We start from the raw sequence: 19,200 nt of genomic DNA on the forward strand, positions 1-19,200 counted from the left end.
ATACCATCCGACTACACCAGACCCATTAGGGGATGGTGCGAGTCATAGTAGACTGAGCTAGACATCATATGCCCAGCTATGTCCCCATGATACTTTTCGATTGGCGTCACATTGTATCAGCTCAGATAGAGATTTTCTACACCCACTTACAAGTAAAATAAATTATACTGTGAATATTTAATTTGCATGGTATTCTTCTAATATTTGTTATTCGCAGGGTGTATTCGACATTATTGATTTTGAGGAGGATCGTGCATGGAGAGCCATGGATGCTCATTTATCTTTGTGTTTCAAGGATTATCATCACCACATCCATCAGCATTTGTACCATATGATGCAGGATCATAGGGAGGAGGCAGCGCGGCAGCGGCCCTATGACAACATCACTATGGATATTGGACTGTCATATGCCAGCATTACAAGGATCTGGCATATCAGGTTACACATCCAAACTTTTTTTTTTTAGAGTTTAATGATTGAATCATTTATTCTTAAATTAAATTTATTATTTACTAATTTGACTGATAACTGTACAGAAAAGATATTCCAAAATGTCGCAAATCAGGCAAGATAGATCGTACCATATTATGGGGGTTTGAGATCGTTTGCTCGTTACATGAAACAAATGGTAGATAATTTTTAATTAGTATATAATTCTCTAGCTATTTAAAAATTTTTAATTAATTATTCTCAAATTACAAAGAGATGCTCAGAGTGACGAGCTTCATGGTAGGATCGATATCTACTAACGAACCCACCAGCGACAGTCAGGAGAGTGGACAACGGGGAGCCAGGAGCTCTTTGTAAGTTGTTTCAATTATTTTTCATTCGCAGTTTGATTTTTATTATAAAATTAAAATAGCTATAATTTTAATTTTCAAGACCGTATGATAGATATGAGATCCCAGCCTACTCCTGAGGGCTCGATCACACCCACAGATGATGAAATCTGTAATTAGATGCTTGGTACGAGATCTTGTTATGTTAGGGGTCTAGGGTATGGGATCACTGCTCCCTCATTCTCACACTCATCTAGGACTGACATCCATGCTGTTTGCGATGCTCGACTGATAGAGGTACAAAGATAGGCTACTGAGGATCGACAGTGAGCTCATAAGTTGGCTGCATGCATCGACGAGCATCAGCGATTTCAAATCCAAATGATGGAGCGGATGGCGCAGATAGAGCGGACGATATAGCTGATGAGGCAGCAATAGGCCGGTCCGAGCTCTTTCAGATGCTCCTCTTCCCCAGCTTGTTCTCTTTCTACAGATGCCGACACTTGACGGCCTTTTTATATAATTTTTTATTTTTATTTCAAATTTTTTATAATTTTAATTTAAAATAATAAAATTTATTTATGAATTTATTATGTAAATTTTTAAAAATAATAAAATAATAAAATATATTTATTTTTTTATTTTTAATTTATAAAAAATATTATAAATATAAATTAAAAATATATTTATAAATTATTTTTAAAAAAATATGTGTAAATTATTAGCGATGGAATTATTTTTGATGAAATATTGATCGCTAAAAATATTTTACTACGATGAAAAATTGATCGTAAATAAAATTTTTAATAAATTTAAAAATATTAAAATTTTATTTAAAATTAATAATGATAAAAATATTTTCATCATAAATAATTGATATTTATTAGCCATGAAAATTTACATCAAAAATTACTATATTTACGACATAAGCTTTACATCATTAATATTGTTTAAATTTAATTTTTTAAAAAAATTATTATTAAATTAATAGTGACAAAAAATTTTCGTCACTAATAATTGTATTTACGATGAAAAATTTGCGTCACTAATGTTTTTGTAAATTAGCAACGAAAATTTTTCATTGCAAAAAATTGTATTAGCGATGAAAGTTTTTCGTCGCTAAAAGTTTTTAAAAATCTGATTTTTGTAAAAACTTTTAATTAAATTAATGATGATGAAAATATTTTCATCGCTATTAATTTATTATTTATTAGTGACGTTAAATTTTATCACAAATATTTTTTTATGATAAAAATTTTTTATCGTAAATAATTTTCAAAAAAATAAATTTTATTAATGATGAAAATTTTTCGACGTAAATAATCAATTATTCGCGATAAAAAAAATTTTTATTATAAAATATTATCAACGACGCGATTATTTACAATGAAATATTAGCAATAAAAATTTCATCGCTAATAGTTATTAGCGATGAAAATTGATTATTAGCGATGAAAAATTTTCGTCGCTAATAACCTATTTTGTTGTAGTGAGATAGCTCGGCCATAGCTGATCTAGGATAGATTGTCCCAGCCAACCTATAATAGGTCGTCACGATCGAAGTATCGGAGTTTGTGGAGCGGATGCTTGCTCTCTTGCTTGTCGATATAAGTCGGTGGTATACGAGCTACCGTATGTCATCCGTGACTGAGGTAAAGTAAGATTAGGCTGAGAAGTAGAGACCGCTACTAATTTGATTGGTCATGCTAGATAACTTTCATATCTGTACCTGATAAATACCATCTTCTATAGCTCGACCATGACTAAAGTTATCCATAGCTCGGCCTTGATCGAGATATAGATCTACAACAAATACCATTCTAGTAAACATGTCTAAGAGAAGAGAAGAGAAATATCTACCTTCTGCGCAATTAATTAGCTGCACCATGATTCGATCAATAACCAGTTGCAAAGTGCCTTGTCACCTGTAGAGAAAAATCTTAAACTCATGCATATAGAAAATGACCAATTTAATTAAGTAGCAACGACTAGGCACGATTGTCAAATAACCAATCATATTCAATTGAAGGCAAATAATTGAATAATATTCATATCGTCAGCAAAACCAAATTATATTCTTATGACCAAAATCTAAAACACATGGACAAAGCTAATCCCTCTTCTCCTTGTATGTAATTTCCTTGACCCGAAAAATAAAAAGAAAACCAAATAAAAAGCCACCTATCCTATCCTGACCTCATAACCCTATCGACCAAGTTATCAATGACTATATCAAACGCATCACGGAACCTCTCAAATTTGGCATTTGAGCCCCCATAAACCAAGCCCGGCATGAGCTGATACACTATAAACCTCCTCATCTCATGTCTCTCCTCCAGGGAGATCCCCTTCAACCTCTGTATCACGTCCACCTTCCCCTTCCTCACCTCCTCCTCATCAATGAACACCGAGTACTTCCGGTGGTCCTCCGGCAAGTGCCACGTGTACTGATAGTACGCTGTGAACCGGAATGCAAACTGACACCAAGCTGTCAAACACCGACTTCCTCGTCGGGCTGTCCCCCGGCGGCTGCAGGCAGAATTCCGACTCCATGAACAGCGACACGACCGCCTCCAATCTCGAGCATGAACCATTGGCACAGTCAAGAAACCTACAGTGGTCGCTGCTCGACATGCACTGCCTTATAAGCACCGATCTGATGCTCTCCGTGGCCTCCGGCGGTGCAGCCCCTGCAAAACTCACGAGATTCCGCCGCCACGAGCTGATCATTCTCGTTTGCCATGCAACAATGTCGGTGTCCTCGTGCGGGTGAAAGTGTGTCGGGTGGGGGATCCCGATTTCATTCAACTCCCATGGCTGGCGCTCGATCAAGAACTTGTATGGGGCTTGCATGGCATCCAGAGACAAAAAGTTGCTCCCCCATGCACCGTGCCCGTTCCGCCGGAAGTCCCACGAGATCTTTCCAAGCACAAACATGTGATCCTTGCCGGAGTTCTGGGTCCATGGTGGCTGGTCCTCGAGCCACTTGATGAGCTCGGCGCCGAGCATGTCCTTGACGTCGCTCGACTCGTTCTTGAAGTGCCACCTGAGGATGCTGAGGCCTCCATAGAAGGGAACGTAGAAGAGCTTGGCGTTGTTGTAGTCATGAACCCTGCAAGGGTGGTTTAAGATCCTCAAATGGAAGATGGGCTCGAGAGAATACTGATGTGTTCGATGCCAACCCTTGCCAAGCTGAGGCATTGGCTGCCCCATGGCGTCGTTGGCGAAGTACTCGTAGAGGTCGGTCCATGGGAGGAGATCTCGGCATTGGGCCATGAGAACTCTGTTGAATTTTGAGGGGAGATCGTAGACGAAGATGCCCCGATTATTGCATGATCTTTGCGTTGCGACATGCATGCCTTTCGATGCCCAAGAGCGTTGTTCTTGCACTTGTTCTTCGACCACCTTGACAGAATTGGCTATCTTGTTCTTCCGATTGTCACCGACTTGGCTGTGGATGGTACGGTTTGTGTTCGTAGGTATGTTGAGGGAGTCTAGTACTTCAAATAAATCGAAGCGGGGATTGGAGCTGCCAGAGATGCAGTAATGGTGGACTTTCCGGGAGGAGACACAAAGGTGGAAGGAGCTGGTCATTATTAAGGAGTAGCACCAGAAGAAGAGGAGGATAAATAGGAAAAAGGTGGTGGGAATTGGAAGACACCCCCTGGGCTTTGTCGTTGGGAGAGTTTGCTTCTCCTTTTCTTGGCGGGCTGCTTGTGTTCTTCCCCTCATCGGGAGAGAGCCATGATAGGCAATAGAAAATGGGCCATTGGTATGAGAGAATGCAAAGTTTTTATACTGAGATGGTAATGTTCTTCACCATCTTCTCTCTTTCTTTCGTATTCATTCATTGAAAGAAGCAAACTTGCGGGCACGTTATGGTGCCATTATGGGAGGATAAGATGAATGCATGATCTAATATATTTGACTTCCAAGTAGTCCTTTGAAGTCTAGCATCTTATATAATGAGGGATTGGTCTGCATGTCTGGACTTGTCGGCCAACAAACCAAGAAACGAAGCTTTGGACATATTAGCTCGCTTAAAAAGTTGGCATATCGAATTAGGTGAGATTTCCAAAAAAATACTTAAGTATTACTGATGAAGAATTGAGTCTAGTTTGTGGTTGGTTTCAACATTTGAATGTGTCATTACTTGGCTACGTTTGAAGTTGGGATCGAGCTGAAGCTGGACATGGCACCAACTTGACAGATCAAATCCCTACGTGCACTCAATAACTTGGCCTGACTCTTCCAAACCCACCGTTAAGGTGATGGTGGAAGATTTGGGTTTAATTCTCACCAGACACTAGTTTAGGTTGGACTTGAAAGTAATTTGGCAGCTAATCCAGGCCACTGAATTCCCTCAACACCAGGAAGTTTGATCGGCCAAGATGACCTACAGATTTGGTACAAGGTTTTCGTGAATGGCTTGTTTTCAACTGCTCAGCCATGCTCAGGTCTGAACCTTGAGTTCCAAACAGTTTAAAACGATTGTTGAACAGATTGTGATTATTGTACTCCGTACATGGTGGCAATAAGCTTGGGCTCAACCGAAAGCCACTGGAGTGGATTGCCAACAAAATACAGGTGTCCAACTGATCAGCCATGGTTTTTTTCTGGGTGCAAAACAGGTTCAACTTGGATCCTACCCATTTTAGACATCTGAAGCTAAATATTATCAGCAGATGGGCGAGCAGTCATTCACGCTCAGACGTGTAACAGTGAAATGCTTGGAGAACTGAGGATTTACTGTGGACTTCGAAAAGAATGTCCATGGATGTATCTAAGAAAAAGTATATTTTGGTTCAGCATTCTTGTTGGCAGTAAACTTATGACATAGGGCGGTGCAGAGTTCAAAAAACCAGGGTTTGATAAATAGAAACATTATGCAGTAAACTTGTAACCTATTTAACTACCCACTTCTGTGAGGACAGATTATCAAGCAATAAATTTATTTGTCATCCTTCGATTAGTGTCTCTAAAACCTTGAATCTAAATCTCTTTACTCTGAGGGTTTTGCTATGGCCACCTACTACCGTGAATGTACAATTAGCCTTCAGACTTTACAAAGAAATGATCGATCTGAGATTGACCACTTTGTTTTGCTCCATGCTGATAACTTTTTGACCATGATGTTTGTGACTTATTAACCTACATGAAGACCATGAAGAAATGTGAGGTCTTCAGGTATAAGAATGAAATAAACCAAACAGAAAAGATTCTGTTGCTTGCTTACAAATGAATGCTCTACTTTTTCTTTGAAAAGTGAAAAAGAAAAAAACTTCAGAAAAGTGGTTCTCATACCTGGTCATGAGTTCTCAACACTTTGACCCTTCCTCCTCTCCCATCAGCTCCAACCGCAATCAAATCCCCATTTCTCTTTGATGTTTGCGTTCTAAGATACAAGGAAACATTCGGAACCTGCTTGCACCACTTCCCCACACCTCTGTTGCCACCTTCATGGCCAAAGATTCCACCGGGAAACCATGCATCACCTATGAATTATAGTCCGTGGGAAAGAAGTAGAATTATTTACAACCAATGTAAATCAGTTCAAGTGAAATGCATAAACTTACAAGTGAAATGACCACATTGGAAAACAAACTACAAAGAAATTTTATTTTTAAAAGACAGTTTATGGTTCCTGTACTTTCATTTAAGCTCGAGTTAATCTGGGGAGTCGCAAAGAACACCAGTTCAAAATTTATTGGATTACTAGATGGGCAATGAGTTGTCAGGGCTATTGTTGCTCGATAAGCAATGTTTTCTCAACCCGAATCAATTACTTGAAAGCCAGCCTGTTAGTTGAGACTTGAATGGTTAAAGTTGGTCATAACCCTGCTCTTTTCACTCTAATTGTAAATAGGCTAAACCTTTGACATCCAGAGGAAAAAAGAGCATAAAAAGTGTCAACAATATTTGGTCTGGAGAGTCCTTAAGGCATTTTAGCTTGACAGGTACTTTGGGATCTTGTTTAAAATAAATAGTATAACACCATCATATCACTTTGCCAAGCAAGTTGTATGCACTAAATTTTAACAGACATTTTATTTTCAAAAAAAAGGTAGATATATGGTTTCCTTCCCTAAGACAGTGGTGAATGTTCCATTTTGATATGTTTAAAAGTTACAGAAGTTAGACATCTTTCTGCTAACAAGGAACTTGATGATCATCTCGAAACCTTATACTAATCAAGTCATTTTTACCACTCCCTGCTTAAGACACTGAGAAAGTAAAGACTTACCAGAAGAAGCAACTGAATCATGAGCCTGAGTTTCCCTTTTGATTGCCATTGAAGGTGATTGCCTCGTGATGTCATCAATAACCAAAATTTCTTTAGTCTGAGATGAACTTGCAATCTGTGTACCACTGCCGTCTACAACTTTTTCTAGAGAACTTTTCTCATCATTTTTCATATTAATGCCTGAGTTCCAGGATTCATGCCTAATGTGCTTGTAAGTAGATGAAGCCTCTGTATTAGGTATCTGTGTCACACTTCTGTCTACAACTCTTTCTAGAGAACCCTTCTCATCATTATTGATATTAATGCCTGAGATCCAGGATTCATACCTGCTGTGCTTGTAAGTAGAGGAAACCTCATTATTAGGATAAGCAGCCTCTTGAGCAGACATAAATGACTTACGGAAATCTTCATTCTTGTTAGACTCAGCTTGATTTTTGCCATTAGAAATAGGAGTCAAATGGTTAAATAAGTTTTTAGATGGTTCAGGAGCAACCTCTTCCATAAAGAAGCTAGTATCAGCATCTAGATCTATTATATTGTCATTATCCTCGAAACTTGATGAAATCAAATTGTTTTGGAGTTCAAGACCTTTGGCGCTTCCTTTAAAATGATGCAGGTTATTTTTTGAGAAACTTATTTTGTTTGAACCATCTGGTGCCTCAGCAGACTTCTCAGTTTGATGTTCCAACAAATGATTGTCAGTGCATGCATAATTTAGGTTCTCGTTGACACAACTGAAACTTATCCCTTCAGTTTTAGTTCTTTTTGAAGCCTTCAAATTCCTCAGGATTTCGTTCTCTTTTTCTTCAACAACCTTCTCCACCTCTTGCAAACGTGCCTGAAATAATTAAAAAAAAAAAGACTTTCCAGCCTAATTGTTTGAAAAATACATATAAAAATGGCACGGGGATGGTGAAGAACTCACTTGAAGTTTTTTTATCTTTTCTTTAGCCTTATCAAGTTTCATCTGACTGCGAGTCTCTGCTCTTCCTAAAAGGTTGCACTGAGCCAGCAGTTCCTTATAGCTCCTATAAAAGCCATGCAAGGTTTAATAAAACACAGTTAATTGATACTACTTTTAAATTAGTCACAATTGGCTTAGAGTACCTGTTGCAAAACTGGAGCACATAACAAATCCCATGGAAGACTAAGAACCTTACAAGCATGCAGTAAGAAAATAATTGACATTCTCCAAACATCAGTGTCCAATACTTCATCCTAATCAGGCTCTTGCATGACCAATAGTAGCATTTTCAGAGTATTGTAAAAGACCAAATCATGCAACCCTGATTTTTGAAGAGATTATGGACACATGTATCACTTGATAGATATTACATGCTCAACACCCATAGTGATCCCATCTTCTGAAAGAGTATGTTAAGACTGTACTCGTTCATCTCAGAATCCGACTTTTGGGATAAATGCATATACATGGATGTATCTCAATCCAGCATACATAGCATGAAGAGAACAAGCACTAGTAGACTAAAAGGAAATTTGCCTCGAAATACACCTCCACCTCCCAAGATAAGGTTCTAATCCTACTTTGAAATCATTCGAGAATGAGAAAGGAATGGAAGATTTAGAACATAAGATAAAATCAAAACCCTGTCATATTACATTTTTTAACAATATTGAGTCATGTACTGCTATGGCCATTATAAGCATTATAATGGAAAACATCAGGTGATCATTACACCCAAAAGAGCATCAAAAGCCACATGCAGCCAAGATTCAAATGGGAAAGAAAAGGAAAAAGTTCTCATGGAACACAACCCAAAGTCCCAGACAAAAGAGAGAGAGAGAGAGAGAGGTGAAGAGAACAAAAAAAAGGTAAAACAAGAAGGGTGGGAGGGCTTGTTAAGGACAAGTTTTGGTGAAGATCATCAAAGGTTTGTCGACATTAATTTCAGAAAAATCATGCAACAAAAACCATCACCTGGTTAAGTTCCTATTATTTGAGAGTATTCAAAGCAGACTAGCTGAAGTTTTTCCTAAATATAAGGCCAAATTTCTTTCCAAGATCCAAAAGTTCAGCAGATCAAGTTTGTTTACAACCAATAAGTCTTGGAGTCCGAGGGAGTCAAGAGTGGTGAAGACACGAGGTGGCCAACAGCCAACCTTAGATGCAGAAGATTTGGTAACAGAGTTTTTGTCAAGTCAAGCACTCTTTAAGTGCTTGCAGCCAATGGAATATAGAAAACAAGCCAACAACTAAGAAATGAAGTGTCATTCAAGATGTTCTTGAAATGAAATGCCTCGAAAGGAGAGAGAATCACTAAACCAACGATGTTGGGTAAGGGGTTGCACCAAATCAAAGAAAAATGGCTTCATCACTATAATAAAATGCACATTTTATTATCTCAGTTTCAAAGCTCCAAAACTTGTTTGCACAATTGCTTTCTCATTGGCAAAGAGCCTAATCAAAGACAAATCTCCTTTCAGCATTTCATCAAACAGGTGTTCTTCCAAGACATTTCTCCGCCACCATGGTCCCTTGCCACCACCGTTTACTATACCCTTCTTTCACCAGCCCCCATGTGGCCCCATTTTTGATGCAGCATGCTCCAACACTGCCAGACATTCCTCCTTGACATCTCCCTCATCGCCACATCCAACTCCACTATTGCTGCGAGTACCACCCACACTACCTTCATCAATTAGGCATCAAGAATGTGAATCTTGTATTGTTACATCACCAACCCAGTCCATCACCATGCCATAAAGGAGCAATGGCCTCCTTCCACTGCAACACCACCACAACTTCCTCTTCTCACCGCAGCCCAATTGCAAGAACCCCCTACTACCACTCACCACCGTATTGGCCTCCATCTATCACTTCTCCTACATGGAACCTCATCAAAAGGCCACACCAAGGACAAGTGAAGGCAAGGGAAAAGAGCCTCCTAGGCAAGAGAGTTAGGAATGAGAGAGAAGGAAGAGGAAATAAAATAAGACATTCACTACAACAACCATTCTACCAAGTCAACCTCTTCCACATGAATGTATCCACATTATTGAAATAGGAGAGGCACCAAACCATTTCCTAAGTCAGCAAGAGGAAAGTCAAAATGTCCATTGGAGAGGGGGAGGGCATTTAGGTGGAGTAGATGGACAAGGTGAAGCAAAAGGCAAGCAAGGAGGGAAGGAGTGGATCAAAAGTGCGGCACTGAAGATGATCATGAACAAAGCTACCACAAGGGAAGAAGGTTAGAGCATTTCTACATTTGCACTTGATTCTTGAAAAACCTTGCTTCTCCACACCAAAAGCAAACCTCAATTTTTATAAAGGAGAAAAACATAATTTAACTTATCAAAACACCAAAACAACCACTCAGTATGTAGGGGTAAGACAGCATACAGTTGACCCTCCTCAAATGCCGCAATGGGAGGAGCCTTATGCATTGAGATGCCCTTTTTAAGGCAAATTGTAAATTACAAATTCAAACTTGAACCCAACAAGCCAAGTAACCACCGAGCGAAACCATAGCACATCCCTACTATTATAAGGCAATCCTTAGGGGATGCGACATCCACCTTCCAAGTTTAAATCAACCTTTTACCCCTTTTCTGTTTTGTCTCTCCTTTCACTGCAACATCAATATTTTCCGTTGTAAAAGTACCGTCCGTGGGATGATGTAAACCCTCCAAGCGGATCACACCTATTTATCAACCACTACAACCTCTTAATCAAGTCACATGCATCACATGTGTGAATGCCAGTTTGTAGAAAGCAAATCATGGATCTGTCTTTTGTGCCCTATAAACAATATTTCCAAACAAAATAAAAGATGGAAAATAACACGTTCTCATATGCTACCATAGTCGTTTCAAATTGATATAACTGAGATCTACTTCTCACCGATCAACCACTAAAAATATAATGAACAAGATAAATTTCTCACAGCATGAAAAAAAAACTTACTTATTGCGAAGGGCAAGTGACCTCTTCAGAACCTGTACCGCATTCTCATGGTTTCTACCATGACCAAGCGATGCAAGTTTCACCATCTCTTCCTCCTCCAAGTTCATATCTGTTGCCCTGAACCATTAGGAACTAAATAAGAATGAGAAAATGATGACCATTAAAAACCAATTTACTAATCATTCTTTTGTGGCAATAACTCATACAGTTTAAGGGCAGCAAGCTCCTGGGCCAACCCCAAACTCCTCTCATGTAGCTTCGTGCACTCTAACGATTTCCGAGACAGTTCCTGGCCCAAGAAGCCTCCTTGTCAACACAGGGCATTACAAGAAAGACCGATAACTCTAAATCAGCATCAAAAAAAAAAAAGGGGGAGGGGGGGGCACAAAATACCACCTCCATTTTCATATGTAGAAACTGCTCAGTACACTCTTTCTCTTTCATGATCTCTTCTCTTCTTGCCTCCTCCCTTTGCGCCAACTCTTTCCATGCAGTCACCTGAAGCAATATTATACTAAATAAATTTGCATTGAAGGGGAGGGGGAAAAAAATAAATTTGTAGTCATACCTCATCATTCAGTTTGCTGAGATGCTTCTGCTGGTTCTCGAAATTGGAGGTGAGGGCCGAAACCTTCAACTCCAATCGCCTCACCTCCTCGGCCAATGGCTCGGCATCAGCCTCGGAAGAAAGCTTCTGGGAGAGGGCAATTTGTGTGGGATCGCCGGTGGACTGGAAGTAGAGGCGGATGGGGGAGTGATGGGCGCAAAACTGCTTGCAGACGGGACAGGTGGGCTTCTTCCCTTCCGGGCAGTATTCCAGCCATTGTTGGATGCTTTGTGTATTGAAACAGATGAGAGAGATTAGAAGAAATCTATGGAGAGGAGAAGAGGGAGGGGAAGAGATAAGAGAGAGGTGGGTACCAGAGCTCGTGGAAGACGTGGCCGCAGATGGGGATGGCTTGGACTTCTTCGACGATGAGGTTGAGGTCTTCGTAGCAGATGGTGCAGATGGGCTTAGAGGCGGCGTTCATGCCTTCTTTGCCGCGGCGCTTCCTCCTCCCACCCCTGCCTTCGAGCCAAAGGGATTTGTTTCTGTTTTTATTTTTCGATTTCACAAACGTGGGTTGCGGCGGGGAATTTTGAACGATGAGGAAAAGGTAGCGGGAAAGGAAACTTTGTCGGCGGTGCGAGAGGGGAGTGACTCGGGTTTCCTCACCATAATGCTACCCAGGATTGGCCCGGTGCATGCACCGGTAAAACAAAGTTTACACAAAGCCCGCGGGATGCCTTGGCCCAAATATGGTGAAGAAATTGTTCATAAACCCTAAATTACATAATGTCTAATATACTTCAGATCTAGCCTTCGTTAACATCATCTAAATTGATCAATAGCAGCTTGCCACATGATCTCCATTAAGGATGCTAATATGGGATGGCAATTTATTTCAATCGAACCCAACGACATCTAAACCTCGATTGGGTAACAATATGCCAAGCCGAAGAGACGAGTCGAGATTTGCAGCAGTAGTTACGCGTCAAATACTTGTCTTATCTACCTCACATTCTAATTATACTCCAAAACTAATAATAGTAGCCTACCTTGAACCGGTAAGATAGAAGCAACATTATTCACTCTGCCACTTCTACTTGAATTTTCAAAAATGACCAACTATCTGACTAGAATGTCAGAAAGTCTCCACTGAAAATAACTCCGATAAGGGACTTGATTTGTAGGTTCTTTTCTATTAGTATCAGATCAAACTTTAGCCATTCAAGATTTGCCAGCTTCAGCACCAAGTTAGCCACCAGCAGCATCAAATTGGTGCGAGAGGAAGAACTTAGACCTGTTCAGGAAAACAAGAAAAGTTTATAGCCATGAGATCTCAAAGAGGAGTCCAAATACCTCACGATGGTTTAATGGGAAGACATCTTGCCCAACCAAGATGCAACCACCACCGACTGAGCTACCGTCCCAAGCCAAAGAGCCACCTCTATATTCTGAAAATCAACCTTCACTCTCTCAGTAGGCCCAAGGGTGGCCCCAAGCAATTCAACTAGCTCATATAGTAGGTCTAGATTCTAACTATGGTTTTCCAAGCCATTCAGCAGTTAGTCACAACCCCTCAACCGACCTTACATCAAGTGCCTGGGCAATAGCAGCTGCATCAATCACCTCCCCAAAGTTCAGACCAAGTACCGTAGAGCCAACACCGCCGATCGAGGAGTTCGGAAGAAGGGCACCAAAGATGCTTTGTGATCCCTTAATCAAAAAAAGAATCCACTCCAAAAAGATCACCACCTCGGCACTCTGAGTATTACACAGCTCGAGATGCGATGTGGATCGCAAACTTTAGAAGATGCACAGGCAAATTGAAGCACTTTGGGGTCAGACCTCGACATAAGATGGGAAAGTTGGCTTCAATGCTGATCCGCTCTTCAGTAGAAAAATTATGGATGAACCAATCTTGGCCAATTTTAAAATACCATACTTGAAAGCATATGACGAGGCCACCAATCCAATGGATCACTTGAAAAGTTTTAAGGTCCTCATGCTCTTACATGAGGCGACTAACGGGATCCTATGTCGAGCCTTCCCTTCTATCTTATAAAAAGCAGCTTAAAATTGGTAAAGCTTACAACTAAGCTCCATTCATTCCTTCAAGCAACTAGGTCAGTCATTTATAGCCCACTTCATCAACAACTGACAACAATGCTATAAGTCCGACTCCTTGATGAATATTAAATAGAGAGAAGGAGAGTCTCTCGAGGTCTACATTAGTCACTTCAATGTAGCCACACTGGAAGAATGCAATCTGGACCAATCAATCGCAATATGGACTCTAAAGGGGGAGCTTGTGAAGTGTCAATTCCTCTTCTCTTTAGAGAAGAGGTATCCAAAGGACTTTGCCAAATTATTAGCTCGAGCAAAAAAATATGCCAATGTTGAGGAGGCATATGAGCCACATGCAGACTCATCAGAAAGAAAATCTGTTGAACGGAAGGAAGAAGGCAAAGGGAAATAGATAAGCTAAAGTATTATCACTGATGAGGAAGAAGCTTAAGAAGGTCCTGAACTCCCCCATGAGCTTGCCGATCTAAGATACCACCTCAAGGTTAATAGTCATGATCTCACCGAGGAAGTTTGCCACCTACACTCCACTAAACACTCCAATAACTCAGACCTTGATGTCAATTGAAGCACCCTGACCATTCACAAATGGAGAATGGATATCTGTGGATCATTTCCATAAGTCTCGATGAGCACAAGTTTCTCCTTATCACCATTGACTATTTCACCAAACTGCTCGAGACGGAGCTGCTAGCTCGAATCATAGAAGTTTGAATACAAGACTTCATCTGAAAAGCTATCATTTGTCAATTTCGATCTGTCTCAGATCATCATCATTGATAATGACCAACAATTTAACAATATTCGATTCGAAGACTTCTGCAGAGAATTCGATATCATTCATCACCTCAGCTTGATGGGTCATCCTCAAATGAATGGTGAGACCGAGGTAACTAACTAAACTCTCCTACAAGGTTTGAAGGCAAGGTTAAACTGAGCCAAGAGGTCATCGACAAATGAGCTTTATAGTGTGTTATGGATGTATCGAACTACATAGCGGGTTCCCATCAAGGAGATATCCTTCAACCTGGCCTTTGGATCCGAGGTTGTGATTCCCTTGAGGTCAGCATCCCATTGCCTTGGGTGGAGAGCTTTAACGAGCAGCACAACTCAGAACATCTTCAGACAAATCTAAACTAGCTTAAAGAGATTCGGGAATGGGCTAGGATCCAAATGGTGGCATACCATACAAGGTGGCTTGGTATTACAACACTTCGATCAAATGGAAGGAATTCTAAACTAGCAATCTAGTTTTATGATGAACCAAGGTGTCCAGACCAATTGATCAAGGAAAGCTATCTCCAAACTGAAAAATACCTTACCAAGTCAAGGAAATCATCTGCCCTAGAATATATCGACTAAAATATCTGATGGAAGCCCAATCCCCCCAACCTGAAACTCTAACAATTATGTACTATCAATGATGTAAATATCACATTCAAGTGATTTATTTTGAAATAAAAGCTTTCATATTTAAATTTTTTCAGCCTCACGATAACTTCACCCCTGAAGCCCAAAACTTTAGTCGATCGAGAAGTAAGGGGTAACTCCTTAAGTGGACCTTCAAAAGTGTGGCTCATCCAACCAAAACTAGCTGAGCCAGCAACCTCAAGCAATCGATAATTAGGGGGTAACCTGATAAGTACATTATTTAGAACATAAAAGCATTAAATTCTTGATTAATTGATCTATATTATGTAGAATTTGATACTTTCTGTCCTTTTTTGCAGCAAAGCACATGAGCTGCAAGTCTGAGTCCAAACCCAATCCTGTCACGTGCGTGACGTGCAAGAATACGTAGAAGAAAGGATGCGAGGAAGGATCCAGCAAAAAAAATAAAAAGAAAAAAATAAAGAGAAAAATAACCGCACGATCTATCGTCGGTGCATGGATCAGGTACCATGTAGCTTACGCACAATGCATAGGAATAGTTTTTTCTGGTGTTTGTCATGGCGCACAGGGGGCGTTCAGGCATGGTGTTCACAGGATTGCAGGTGTTCGGGTCCGAGCACAGGTAGTTTCATGCGGGTCCGAGCGTGGCATGGGTCCGAGCTGGGGTGCGAGATTCAAACGAATGGGTAGTCACGCAGCGCAGGAGCTCACAGCGGACATGGGTACAGGCACAAATGCTTGGGTGCGATTGGGTTCGACAGATGGTGGGTCTCAGTGAGAATTCAAGCGGGCACGCTTCATTGTATGCGAGCATGGGTGGTCCTCGCAATAGGACGAGCACTTCATTATATGCAGGCTCGAGACGAGGCCTGAGATGTGGATGAGACTAAGAGTTTTGAATGGTTTTAGACTCTTAACGAAGCAAGAAATCCTGAGAATAGTGGAGTTCTGTGACAACTACAATTGACGACTTTTGGAGGCCGTGAAGGTTATAAAAAGGGATGTAAGGTAATTGAGAAAAGAGAGGAAGAAAAAGAGAGCAAAAATTATAAAAAAAATATAGAGAAATAAAGAGATAGAGAGAGAGGAAGAGAGGAGAGAAAGCTCTGTGGTGGCATAAGGAGGCTTTGCTGTCCTTCTTCAAGTTCTTCTCCAATAAGAAGGAAGTCATGGCGAGCAGAATCAACACTATGTATGGCTAAACTTCTCAGTCTCGGAGAGGAGATGACTTTTTTTGTAAATCAAATTTATTTTTCTTAATTTTATCTTTTATGTTTTTTTTTCATGCAAAGAATAATTTTTTTTTTCAATATATACTAATACTTTTATTTTAATGATTAGATCATTAATCTAAACAATCTATCTTCTTTGGATACATGTCGTGATCCGAAGGATACGATGCGTACTCAAGAAAGAAATAAGTTGTCTTAGGATTTGATCTCTTGTCTTTTCTTTATAAAATCTCTTGGGATAATCTATACTCATAAAAGAATGAGCCGTGATCTGAAGGATATGGTCCGTACTTAAATAGAGATAGATTATACTTAAAGATCATTCATAACAAGCCAACCTGGTATGATCTTGAGTACTAAAATCTATTTTATAAAAGACTTATTCGTAATCCCTGAGATCTTTCTTGCTTGATCATCTCTATCATTAATTTAAAATTTATTTTTCTTGTTTACTTAGTTTCTAAAGATTTTTAAATATGATTTCAGCATACGTAAAATTTTGAATTTTTACTTGCTTTACGTTCCAAACACAACCGCCTAAGATCTCCGTGGACTCAACACCCGACTCATACTTTCTATCCAATAATTGAATTGAAATTAATTTTTAGCTTTGATCGCTCTAGCGACAAGAACGCATCCCCTTAAGAGGATCCTTGAAAGTGCAGCTCATCCAACCAAAATCTTGATCAATCGAGAAGTGAGGAATCCCTCAAGAGGACCCTTGAAAGTGTGGCTCATCCAACCAAAACTAGTTGAGCCCAAAATCTCGATCGATTAAGAAGTGAGGGATGACCTTTTAAGAGGACGCTTAAAAGTGTGACTCATCCAACTTAAGCTAGCCGAGCCCAAAATCTTGGCCAACCAAGAAACAAGGGGGAACCCCCTAATCCTCAGAAGCATGGCTCATCTAACAAATATCAGTCGAGCTCAAAACTTCAGTTGATCGAGAAGTGAGGGCTAATCTCATCAACAGATCCTCGAATACATGGCACCTGATATTGATACCAGTCAGACCAAAATCCTTGTGAAGAATTTCATTTAGTGGAGGTCAACTCGGAGGTCACAGTTCATAACAAAATGAACCGACCTCGGAAACCCAATCAACTGAGAAACTAAAAACGATCGTGCGAGCAAGTTTCAAGTAGTAGTGAGCCAAACCCCAAGGTAGAAATTAAGGCTGAGGTGTGCAACATCAAAAGTGTGCACAACTCCAAACAATAAAAACATGGGATTCTTGATGACACAATTTGTAGAGATCGGGTTGATAAAAGTACATACAAAAAAAAAAAGAAGATGAGAAGAGAGAAGAAAGAGGACTTTAGTCCATGATACCACCTTACGAGGAAAAATACTTTTTCATTCAGATACTAAAAGTGTTTACAAGATAAGTCAGACAAGTTGACTACAAAATAAGTTCAGAAAGCCAAATTGGGATTACAAAAAGAAGAAGAAAAAGCCTATGCTTCGACTGAACAAGTACCTTCTTCAGCTCGGCCTGCAGCTTTCTCGACCTGACCTGCCACTTGCTTGGTGGCAGCAACCTCCGATAATAGGAACTCGAAAATCTGATATTCTTCAAGGGTTAGGGTAGAGAGGAGGTTTAGTGAGACATCATCGTCATTATCATCGAATAAAAAGAAAAGGTCTGAAGCTGGTAATGACCTGCGACCTTAGATTGGCACTCCTGGATGCCGACCGTGTAGGACTCCACGGCAAACTCAGACTTCTCATCCACAAATATCTCCAAAGCTTGGAAGTCCTCCATAGCCTTCCAAGCTAAAAAGACCACCTCAGCCACCACCTTGGCTGCTTTCATTTTGGTAGCCATGAGCTTCTCTTCTAACTACCTTGGTGCTTCCTCTAAGTGCCCGAACTCTACCCCTACTTTGATCAGGATGACCTGAGCTTTCTTCTTAGCCCTCTTCACTTCGAGAGCCCTCTCCTCAGTCACATACGCCTTCTTCTGGACCTTGGCCATCTTCAACCTTGCCACCTCAGTAGCACTCAAAAAGTGCTTTAGGTAGTGGGCAAGCTGAAAGAAAAGGACAAAAGAAAAATAAGGGTTAGCCAATCCAATCTAGATGATTAAAAAAAAAATATTCCAAGTACAAAGGTCAGTATTGCTTATCTGAATGCAGTTATAGATGTCGGTTCATTGGAAGCTAGAGCTAAATCCTCCAACTTCTTCGTGTCAACTAGGAGGAGGATCCCACGAACAAGATCTCAAGCGACTCGCCAGCTCCCCAGCATGGAGTATGATAAGCGCCGAATGGTACTGATGTACAACCCCTACTCGACCTTAACAGGAGCTATGGCCGATGCTGAACTGGAGGCACCGAGAGCTAACTAGGAGGCTTCCTCACCTCGGGGGGCTGATGAAGTGCTAAATTGGGGGGGGGGGGAGTATTGCTCCCCAAGGGAGAACCTTCATTAGACCGACCACCATTACCTCAGGGTCAACTAAAGGGGCCCCTATGGATCTTCGAGGTGAGGCCCCAGCTGAGCTTGAGACGGACCAGCAATGGAAGTGTTAGTATGGGGGCATTTGGTAAAGGAAGTCCGACTTCCAAAAAATACAAGCAGAGATTAGAATATGTAGATTTTTAACTTTTAAAAATCATGAATGTAGTAAAAATTGAAATTGATCTAGATTTAAAATAATTTTAAATTTAACATACATTAAATATAGATCTAATCTACACATACCAGAAATGTTCACGTGCAGAAATTAAGATGCTAAAATATAAAATCAGATTTAGATTTTTATCTTTATGCGGGTAGATCTTCACCGTAATTCGATGATCCATGGATATCTTTACGATCTGTTGAACCGGTATAATTCGATGATCTATGGATGTCTCGAAAGTCCATTGAAGCTGCACAAATATTCGACCTCTATGAGTATCCATATGAGGTTGATCTGATTATGAGAATTCGATTTCACCAGGATGCTAGCTCTCTTATAAAGATCGCTCCCTGGATTGTCAAATCAACTTGAT

At 40.2% G+C, this 19,200-nt stretch overlaps 2 protein-coding genes across 2 annotated transcripts; both read right to left on the reverse strand.

Moving 5' to 3' along the window:
* Positions 1–2,840: 2,840 nt before the first annotated feature.
* LOC105054806 (xyloglucan-specific galacturonosyltransferase 1-like) lies at positions 2,841–5,515 on the reverse strand. Its single transcript, XM_029267780.2, is given in 2 exon segments — positions 2,841–3,242; positions 3,244–5,515. Coding segments are annotated over 2 exon segments (1,545 nt in total). The 5' UTR covers positions 4,512–5,515; the 3' UTR covers positions 2,841–2,965.
* Positions 5,516–5,714: 199 nt separating this feature from the next.
* LOC105054740 (uncharacterized) lies at positions 5,715–12,177 on the reverse strand. Its single transcript, XM_010936323.4, has 9 exons — positions 11,870–12,177; positions 11,517–11,781; positions 11,345–11,446; positions 11,155–11,237; positions 10,949–11,065; positions 7,949–8,051; positions 7,024–7,861; positions 6,084–6,274; positions 5,715–5,930 (listed from the first exon to the last, which is right to left on the reverse strand). Exons 1-9 carry the CDS (start codon positions 11,977–11,979, stop codon positions 5,829–5,831), a joined length of 1,911 nt encoding a protein of 636 aa, XP_010934625.1. The 5' UTR covers positions 11,980–12,177; the 3' UTR covers positions 5,715–5,828.
* Positions 12,178–19,200: the final 7,023 nt, after the last annotated feature.

The sequence above is a fragment of the Elaeis guineensis genome, chromosome 12 (assembly GCF_000442705.2).
Source record: "Elaeis guineensis isolate ETL-2024a chromosome 12, EG11, whole genome shotgun sequence".
NCBI lineage: Eukaryota > Viridiplantae > Streptophyta > Magnoliopsida > Arecales > Arecaceae > Elaeis > Elaeis guineensis.

What these genes read in the sequence shown, in the direction of transcription:
- LOC105054740 (XM_010936323.4), bottom strand. Translation starts at nt 11,979, where the DNA reads ATGAACGCCGCCTCTAAGCCCATCTGCACCATCTGCTACGAAGACCTC. An exon ending in CACGTCTTCCACGAGCTCTG is followed by an intron (nt 11,782 to 11,869) that starts GTACCCACCTCT and finishes CAATACACAAAG; the next exon opens with CATCCAACAATGGCTGGAAT. An exon ending in AAAAGATAAAAAAACTTCAA is followed by an intron (nt 7,862 to 7,948) that starts GTGAGTTCTTCA and finishes TAATTATTTCAG; the next exon opens with GCACGTTTGCAAGAGGTGGA.